Raw genomic sequence first — 10746 nt, 5'->3', positions numbered from 1 at the left:
AATTTTTGTTTTTTTCTTCCAAAACTAATTAAAGTATTATACTCATCATCTATACACCACATATTTGGATAAGAAAAAAAAAATTAAAAGAATTAAAAAATTATGTACGGTGTGTAGTATAAGACTTATGAGTAGAATTTCTCTTATTGGAAACCTCCAAATCTTTCCTTAAAAAATATACAAAAAACCAGAAGTAATGATGGTGGGGAATAAGATGGATCAAGAACCAGTGCATCCAGCTTTTGATGAATGTTGAACCTACCTAACTACCTTCTATCGTCGAGTCACTACGGAGGCAAGGTCTTTTTGTGCCACAAAAACCCTTCAGGGCATCGAGTGCCTAAGAAAAGCATGTTAAGGTTAATCATTTCTGAGACAACCGGAACTGTATGTATTCATTCTACTTCATTTCATTCGTCCGGTGAAGAATTTAATCATGATGACAATTGCTCAAATCTACCATCAAAACTTCAAACTATGATGTGAACATTGTCAAAGAAAGAAGCATTTTGCATGTATTAAACATCACTCTATAAAAGTAAAGGTATGTGCTCGGAAATAACCTTTTGAATATACAAAACCAAAATTAGTGTTCGAATTTTATTAAGGCTCCCATTATTGAAATGCAAATGTACTTCCAATTTCAAGGTTTTGAATTAACCTTAAAAATTTTGGGTTACTCCACCATCCCATCTCTGACCAGCTCTTCTAACCCTCTGCTCAACCTCCCTGCAGCAGCTTTACAATCACTCTCTACCAAGCCTCCAAAGGAGATCCTAACATTCCCTGGACACCCACAAGCACTCCCTGGGATCACAACCACCCCATGCCTATGAGCAAGCCACCGAACAACTTTGAAGTCATCGACATATTTCTCTGGAAGCTTTGCCCACAGGTATATAGCACCTTCTCCTCCCTTAACAGCATCTTCTCCAAGGGGAGACAGCGCTTCCAAAACAAGGTCTCTGTTCTTGACAAGATTTTTTACTTGCTCAGTAACCCATTCAGGTCCCAATTCTAAGGAGTAAAGGGCAAGATGTTGTGAAAGTATTGAAGCACAGATGGGAATGTTATCTTGAACTTTGAGGAGTTGAGCTGCAAAGCCCTCTACTTCTGAAGGGTATGCTATCTGTATGCACTCATAATTAGCTTGGACTAGCAGTAAGGCTCAGAAAATAAAACCTAGGGTGAAGTTGTAAAATATGCAGTTTGAAGAGATTATTTATCAACCAAAACAAATTAAACGCCAGCTTCTTTGGAGGAAAGGAGGTGAGCTTTGTGTTTAATAACTGATTAGTCATCACAATGAAATAATTAAGGAGTCATATTTTGGAATAGCATATGTCTTGATACTCATCGGTTTCAAAGCTTATCTGTGCTTAAAATAATACAATAATAACATAAGAAGATAAATGAAGGTACTGGCAATTTTGAAGACTTTTTGTTTGAACGGGAGGAACATGTTGCTGGAGAGGATAATAACCAAATCCAAAAGAATAAGATTTCAAATCAATTAACACTACGAAATAAAAGTGATTGCTACTTATCGAGTAAGAGGTACATTCACTGTCACTCTTTATATTTCAATCATAAAACTGCACAGTTTGTTCTGAGGAAAGCCATGCTCCATTTAAAATTTGGCAAAAAGAGTTCATGATTCTTTCATATCTCGATCTAAATACATGAACAAACATGAGAGATCAAAGCATTACTTACGTATCCCACCCGCCATCCCATCATCCCATATGCTTTGGAGAAGGAAAATATGTTGACTATGTGATCTCCCTCCATACATGAGTGTTTTAAATCATCATACATGAAGTACCTGTGAATAAAATTCAGACTCAACCAGGAGGGAACACTTGAAAAATGATTAAAAGATAATCTTGAATATAAAGTCAACAGGATTAGATATAATTGGAAAAATATCTTCGAAAGTAATTGGAGTTCCCATAGCAAATTTAATGTTAATGTGCTAGGCAAAACTATGTAAAAGTGTATCCTCCTTGTTCCCATCACAAAATAGAAAATTTTTTTTTTTTAACTGAGTTCTTGTTCAAGATTAAAATCTTATTGGATGATGAAATAGGATGAAATGAGACACATTTATAGGGTTAAAAGCCCCACTATCTAACAACTATTAAACAAAATATAAAGCAAACGTAACAGCAGCTACAAAAGCTAAGTCAATAAAAAGCTTTATGTGATGAAGGCTATGCATAAGGACATAAATTTCAGGAAAACCACCATATCTCTAAATTTCTTCCTTTATCTCCGCATTAGATACGTAAATTCATTTATCATCAACAGAGTTATTCTGTACCTTCATTAACCATAAAAGCCAAATATCTTAGTTTGATTCTTACTTATCTTTCACCTAGGCACAAAGCTCAGCATCGGTGACATTACAAAACTGCAGATAAATATATGGAAACAATTTGCAAAACACAAGCTTTCCCAAATCTTTGGTGTGCATGTGTGTGTGTGTGTGTGTGTGTGTGTGGTAACAGGTAATCAATAATTTTATCGATGAAAAAATAGGTGTGGTCCATGAACACAGGACATATACAAGGGAGACATCTAATTTGGAGTAATCAATAATTTTATTGATGAAAAAATAGGCATGGTCCATGTACACAGGACATATACAAGGGAGACATCTAATTTGGATTTGCAGCCGATGTGCATGCGCATATACAGCAATATACATATTACATGATTCTTTGCATTTTGTAAAGATTTTAAATTGTATTGATTAAACTCACTTATGGAATAGCTTGAACCCTGTATTCTATAGATCTAATTCTAGGTGAGGACCAGATAATTGAGAGAGAGAGAGAGAGAGAGAGAGAGATCTTAAGAAGATATCTGATAAGTAGTAACCAACACATTTACTCATAATGAAATTTGACCACATTATATGTTAAATAACTAACACTTACTCATATGTATTATCTATAATGAGCCAAGATCCAGCATCTCTGCAGAGATCTGATATCCTCTACATAAAAAGGAGCAAACACAGTTAGAAAACTCATGAGAAATCAAATCCGAGAAAATAGCTTGCTCTCCAAGGCTTGATCAACTCTAATTATTTCAACATTTGTCTGAAAAAGGACATAGGTATATGCATGCATGACCACTCATGCATAGAATGGAGAGAGAGAGAGAGAGAGAGAGAGAGAGAGAGAGAGAGAGAGAGAGAGAGAGAGAGAGAGAGAGACCTTAAGAAGAGGCTCTGGAATGTAAGTCCCAGATGGGTTGCCGGGATTAACAACAGTAACAAGCTTCGGGGCTGGTTTAGTTTCCAACAATGTTCTTTCTAGCCAGTCTAGGGATCAATAGAAATCAGGCAAATGTCTAAACAAAGAAATGATAGTCGGAAAAAATGAGCTGCCACATATCTTATGTTCATTTACATCAATCCTCCAATGTTCTTCTTTTTAAAATTGTTAAATGATATGATATAAATAATGAAATCTAGCTATTTCCATCAACTTAAACTTTTAAAACAAGTGGTGGTTTAACATATATCATAGTAGAGGCCACAAAGTTCACACGCTAACTCTACACTTCTCCCTATTAATTAAATATTCTGTCTTGGGCCCACTTATCTAGGTGGAACTTGGCAATGGCCCACATGCGAGGGGAAGTATTAAGGATTCAATATAAATAATTAAATATACCTCTATCTGAAGTTTTTGGGACAAGTGGTAGTTTAACAAAAATAACAAACTATATTGTATTATGCATATAGTTTTCCAATGCACAGACGAACTCAGTAATAAACCTCAAGGTGTGTCATGAAACATGGAAACAAAGTACCAAGAGTCTGAGATGGAAGATAACATGTCCAGACTTGATTCTGTTATACTTGTTACAATTATTTAGGATCATATAATACCCATTTCCTTTCTAATAAACTGTTGCATGTCTACAGTATCCAATTTCACACAAAAAGCAGCAAAATTGTTAAGAGGAAGTTCATAAATGTCAAAATTTGCAGATGTCTTGTTTAATTTTGAAGGTGATGAAGCTTCACACCTGCATCCGGATATAGGGTCGTGGGATTACCAGGACCCACCAGTATGTTAGTGATGCCAGTCATCTGGAAGGACATGTAGGCATTGAAGTAGTACGGTGCAAACATAACCACAGAATCATCAGCATCACATAATGTAAGAACAAGATTTACAAATGCCTGCATCACAATAGGTAGAAATTGCATCAGATTTCATGAGATGGATATTATGGGACTGTTGAAAATCACATTGTTTTGTTTCAAGTCAATAGAATGAGTAACATGAATCTTGCAACTGATACATTATTTATAGCGACTGAAGAAAAACTGGGTTAAATAAATTAGAAAACCCATCACTTTTAACATATATGAATTTCAGTATTTGATCAAAAAGTTTCAGATACAACATTTAAGGGGAAACACACCCAGACATGCACACACTTTTTGTTGGGAACTTCTTAACCTGCAATTTGGAGGGGTCTTATTCTATCCTTCCATCTTCCATAACATGTGGAAGTTATTTCATATCTAAAAGCAGTTGCGAGACTTAGAACTTAGAAGCAAATATTGTAAAATTGAAAAATGAGATCATGGATAAGCAAGCCTTAGGAACACCTAATACTCTGAAGAATAAAGCGCATGAACCGAACCACAAACCAAATGAAGGCTTTCATTTAAGTACAACTAAGCATCAGGTTACATCAAGTGGACCCTTTTCCCTCATCCCGTAGCTGAGGGATAAAACAATACAGAGCAATCCCCTCATCCCGTCTCTCAACTTAACTTCGGTATAATCCAAAAATCATATATACCCAAAAATCATATAATTTTTCTTTCCCTGATATACCTTTAAGAGAAATTGAGAAAACAAAATAATGAAAAGGATTCTTGACTACCTGGTTTGCACCAGCAGTAACCATCACTGAGGATTTGTATAATTTGTTTTCATTGTGCAGCTGCAAAATGAAGATAAAATAATTAACTTACAACTTTCAGTTGGATAGTCATAATTGTCGACATTCAATTTCTAATTAAGATAATGAATTTAAGGGAAAAATGCCATAAATTGAACCATTGGGAGGGGTGCTTGAGATGAAAGTGGCTAAAGAAGATAAACAATTTCTTTTCTGAGAAGTTGGGCAGCATTATTTGGGACCAGAAGAGAGAAATTCATTTAAAATGACTTACTTGAAAAAGAAAGTCAGCTGAGATGTTACGTCATATACAATTCTTTAAGTTATATATACCTTTTTTACCAGGGCTTCCCTGAGTTCAGGGATACCTTCATCCGCACCGTATTTACTGATGGATGGCTCATACACAAGATCTTTCACCTTATCCAAGGCCTGCTTTGGTGGTTTCCAATAGACAACTCCCTACGGCACGTTTCAACCAACAGCATAACAAGATACATAAGGATGCAATTGGGAGGCAAAAACCACCAAAACTGACAGCTTTAAATTAATTGTATAAGTTCTGGCAAGAAAAGAAACCAATTGAATAAACAATAACAGCAGATTTAACAATCTCCAACCAATGAACAAGTCTGCATTCATAATAAGAACCTTAAACACAAAAACTCCAAGAATTGGCTCAAGTTTGTCAAGACAAAGTGGCTTAAAGCACTACTTGTGATTTTGCAGCTATTTTTTCTCAAGTTCCAACAAGAAATCTATTGTGTGGTTTTCTGAAGTGAACTTCACACCTGGTATACATATTGTTACAGCATGTTTGGTATTGTTCTCCCTAAATAACGGAAGAAGAGAAAGTATGAAACCGCATTCTATAAAGTGTTTTTGGAAACTGTTTTTTCAACCTTTTCAACCTTTTTTTTTTTTTTAAAAAAAACTTTAGTTTTTTAATCACTTTTACTGTTTTATATTTTCCGTTTAGGGACATAAAAAAATATAAAAATAACAACCCCAATTTTCTTATAGCCGTTTTTTATGTAATGTAATAAAATGGGACCACGAAATTTAAGGATGAAACAAGGTGGAAATACTGTCTTAATCCTGCCGTTTTCTTTGAGGTTCTCAAACAAAATTTAGAAAAAATCAAAAGCTTCATTTTAAAGTCTCTGAGAGGGACAATTTTCTAGATCAACTTGGAAAATCAGTTTCTGAATATGCATTGCCAAACAATTTTTTTCGCGCCCTTGTCAGTCTCCACGTTTCAAAACTAAGAACTTCCCTTTCGAAACCTGCACCAAACACGGCCGAATTTTCAGAAGAAAAAAAAAGATCTAATTTCTCGGTTCCTCCACATTGCAAGTTTGGAACACTAAAAAAGATCTCCTCTCGATACCTCCACGATAACAGCAACGCCTTAATAAACACAAGTTACAACAACATAACATTGGAATTAGAACAACAAACCTGAGCCAAAGACACGGCACTTTTGGCTCCTCGGATCAGTTCCTGTATCTGCAAAAACCAAAACCCCCCATTTGTTCACCATCAAAAACATAATCTTTTTCGAGCTAAACAAAACAATCTTTTTCTCCGCGCCCGATAAAAATACACAAATTCAAATATAAATTGAAGCGAAAAACAAAAGGATTCAATGAATAACAAGTGTTGGGGGATTCTAGCCTGAATACCTGAACCATGACTGGCGTGTCAGTCTCCAAAGACCTCCTTGCAAGCTTTCCATACGAACCCATCTTAGTCTTATCCTATTCTCCCAGCAATATCCACAGTCCTCCAAATGAGCTCCAATTTAAAGCAAAATGGCAAGTTGTTATACAACCCACCGACCTAAAAGCCCCAAAGACAAATTCTGAACTCAGTTAACTTACCCGGAAATTAAGTCGGAGTTAAAAAGATCAAGACCAACCTAACCAAAAGGCCGAGCGTCCAACTTCTGTAGTTTTCTGAGAAATTAATAGAGCAAGTTGATAGCAATTCAACTTTTTCCGCTACAACGATCAAGTACCGCACGCTTTGACGACGCCCACTATTATCTAATGTGATATGACGTGGATCCTTGTAGAATAAAGTCAAAAAGATAAGCCGAACAACGCAAAGCTTTTTTCTTTTTATTTTACTTTATTCTATTTTAATGCTTTTGCAAGTTCATGCACAGTGTCTCTGTGCGATTCTTTGACTTACATTTGTCTGTTGGCAGAAGTGGACGAAAGTTTTTCACCTTTTTGTAGGGTCGGACAGTTGCATGGGAACCTTTATCGAAGAGGAAACAAAACCCAGAAAGCCGTAAAGACAGATACTGTACAATAATCGTTTTGCAAACTCGGGGGAAAAATGAAGACCATCACGGTTTTTGCCAGATATCTCCGAGAAAATCGGAGAAATACGCTTGGACATTTAATTTTATTGCTTTATTTTGTCTTTTAAAAATGCATTAGATAGGACGGTGGCATGGCATCACAAACAACGGCGGAGCTAGAACGTGGCAAACGAAATAATTCAGCAGATTTCCATGGAGTTTCTGGAAAAATTAAATTCCATGAATACCCTTAACTTTTTAACTTTTTATTCCTCGGGATTCCTTTGGCCGGTGTCAGTGTGGGAGGAGTAATAAGTCATAGAACAATCTTATAACAAAAAAGAAAAAAAAGCTAGTGTGCCTTTGATGTGTACAGTTCAAGTATACCGCTTGATAAAAAAAAAAATTTATTTAATAATTAAAAAAATAATTTTAAGTGGATTGATATATATATATTTTAAATATATTAAAAAATTATTTTTAAAAAAAAACTAACTAACAGTCAAATAGAGTGGTACTACTCAAGCAATAGAGTAGCCCACTCTTAAAAAAAGTAGAGGGTAGTGGCACTGCTACTATTAATTTGCTCACATGGTCTTTTGTATTAATTACTTTCATTTCATCTTATCTTATTATTATAATTTTTTTAAATTTTTACACAAAATATAATAAATAATTCAACTTTTTCAAATCTTAATTCGATTTTTTAAGTCTCAATTCAATTTTTTCAAGTCTTAAAACAATAATAATATTATAACAATATTTTATTCAACTTTTAACTTTCATCTAAAACTATCTCATCTTATCTCACTATCCAAACGAACCCTTAGCATACATCATAGTAAATTATACTTTTTTTTTTTACTTCAAACATTTTGTAAATATTTTTAAAAAAATTTTAAAAAAATCAATATATTAATAGTCACTTTCTTAATTATTAAATAAAAAATATTAAAAAAATAAAATAAAATACATAAACGATCAAATTAAAAACAGAAAAGCATAGTATCATTTTTCAAAAGTATATTATATTTAAAAAGAGTATAAATAAAATTATATTTGATTAATAAAATTTAAAAGACATATATAAATTTATATATTTAAGACTGGTAGATCCCGTTTGATAATCATTTAACTTTGCAATCGTGCAGGCGGTTTTTGAGGGGGATAGGGATTTTTATGTTTCTCTTTTATTTTTACTTGTACGCTTGAATTGCTTCAAAACCAGAGCTTATATATACAAATTTCACGCAATTTTATTATTATTTTTTTTTTTATAAAAAAGGTAGATTTCATCAAGAAAAACTATAAAAATGCAATTTTTCTTAATAGAGTCTGTTTGTACATTTGAAATTTATCTGATTGTCTTAAATGTCGAAATTATATATTTTTTACTCTAAAATTCTGGAGTTTGAATAAGAATTATAAAAAATTTATATCAAAATCTAAATTCATAACAGCTACCAAAGCATGCTCTTAGCAAACATTCTTATGAATACATTCTTATTTTTTCACGAGCAATGCGTATAAAAGTAACTGTAGTACTTTTTATTATAAGTATCTCGTTCTACTAGAATTTGTGGTCATTAATATAGAAAATTTTAAATTTTTAAAGCAACTAATTTGTAGAACTGTGCAAGTGGACCGGACAGTTTTTACAATAAATAATTTTATGATGCCATTACGATGTAAACTTAACAATTGTAGCACATTAATTATAAGAGAATTGCTACAGTTGTAATAAGATTGGATAAAAATAAATTTATAAATTAACGTCGTTTCATGTAATATGTTATATGTATTTTATAATAAAAATAAATTGACAATCTGATATATTACATCAAATTACGTTAATTTGTGAATTTATTTTTATAAAATATTTTTGTGGTTAATGTATTTATTTAATTACAAAGAGACATCACAACCATGAATTTAAGAAGTAGGGTTTTTACAAGAAAGAACTTCATACCACCGATTGTAATGCAATTGGGGAGATTTAAAAAAAAAAAAAAAAATTGTTCCTTGATATATAGTTGTAACGCATCGATTTTAAATTAAATAAACAGACGTGGTTACCATGCATTAAGTCACTAGACCCAAACAAAAAAAGACGATTAAAAACTTGACAAATATAAAGTATCAATTCTAAAAAGAGATACATGGTGACCATGTATGCACTGAGACTAGGCGAGCACAAGCTTAGTCGAAGTTCAAATCTAAACTTTGACTCAACTTGTGTAAGTTTTGATCCGATTCCTATTCCAACTTAATAGAATGTAATTGGAGCGAAGTTAGATTTGGGTAGCTTCATATTTTACCTATTTAAAAATGAATTTTTTGTGGGCTTTCAAATATCAATTTAAAAAAAATTAAAATTAAAACTAAATCATTTACTGCTAATTTACTTATATGCTAATATCTAACTTATTTTTATACTTGACATATACTATAGTGTTTAATTACATGTTATTAGACTATAATATTACATGCTATTATATTATACTGGTGTCTAACTTATTTCTATACTAAACTTATTTTGTGTCTAATTACATGTTATTATATTTTAATAAATTTATATCATTTGTTATTAACTTATTATATTAGACTTATTAGTTATTTATATACTAGTGTATAGTTTATTTATATACAAAGCTTATATTATAGTATCTAATTACATGTTATTATACTAATATCTAACTTATTTCTAACTCAATTACATGCTAGACTTTCTGGTGTCTAATTGTATGTTATTATACTTATGTCTAACTTATTTCTAATTCAATTATATACTAGATTTTCTAGCTAGTGTCTAATTACATGTCATTATACTTTAATAAATTAGTATTATGTATTATGAAATTACTATAATGGGCTTATTTAAATACTAGTGTCTTAACTTTTTTTTCTATACTTGATTATGTATGGTAGTAATAATATAATGTTTATATATACTAAACTATCATTAGTCTATTTATATTATATAATATACATATATTATTTTATAATAATTAGCTCATACTAGTTTATTATTGAATTTAACTATATAAGTTTTAATTATATAACTATATAATTATACTAGTATATAGGATAAATATATAGATAAATACATATTTTTATAGCATATATATAATATTGGAGTCGAATTCAGAGTCGGAGTCGAAACATAAAGTTAGAGTCAAATAGGCTTGAAGTCGGAGTCGGTCTAGTGATGTGACGCCCCCAAATTTCGTTTGGGATCGGACGGACATTTAAAGCGTCGAGACATGCAACACAAGATTACCTGCTCCCGTTCATGACATATAAGATGCAATGTTCCTAACATGCATCTAACATTATGCAATATTCGCAGCGGATAATTTTTTCTTTAGCAATACTATGCACCAAATTGAAAATATCCCAAATGCTTAAAACATACTTCATACATAAAGACCCATTGAGTAAATCACAACACTAGTCCAAAATGGTTATGATCCAAAAAGTACTAAAGATGCAACTCCATT

General features: G+C 32.2%; 1 protein-coding gene across 2 annotated transcripts; it reads right to left on the bottom strand.

Moving 5' to 3' along the window:
• Positions 1-489: 489 nt before the first annotated feature.
• LOC122282815 (aromatic aminotransferase ISS1-like) lies at positions 490-7013 on the bottom strand. Of its 2 annotated transcripts, none has more exons than XM_043094854.1 (10): positions 6857-7013; positions 6621-6777; positions 6397-6444; positions 5269-5397; positions 4918-4977; positions 4045-4201; positions 3225-3331; positions 2943-3001; positions 1717-1825; positions 490-1129 (listed from the first exon to the last, which is right to left on the bottom strand). In XM_043094854.1, exons 2-10 carry the CDS (start codon positions 6681-6683, stop codon positions 677-679), a joined length of 1185 nt encoding a protein of 394 aa, XP_042950788.1. In that variant the 5' UTR covers positions 6684-6777; positions 6857-7013; the 3' UTR covers positions 490-676. The 2 variants fall into 2 exon arrangements, with proteins under 2 accessions (XP_042950788.1, XP_042950795.1); XM_043094861.1 differs by having other exon boundaries at positions 6621-6695; positions 6819-6973.
• Positions 7014-10746: the final 3733 nt, after the last annotated feature.

The sequence above is a fragment of the Carya illinoinensis genome, chromosome 1, assembly GCF_018687715.1.
Source record: "Carya illinoinensis cultivar Pawnee chromosome 1, C.illinoinensisPawnee_v1, whole genome shotgun sequence".
NCBI classification, from domain to species: domain Eukaryota; kingdom Viridiplantae; phylum Streptophyta; class Magnoliopsida; order Fagales; family Juglandaceae; genus Carya; species Carya illinoinensis.
The sequence above is the reverse complement of the archived record's forward strand: the minus strand, read 5'-3'. Positions and strand labels throughout refer to the sequence as shown.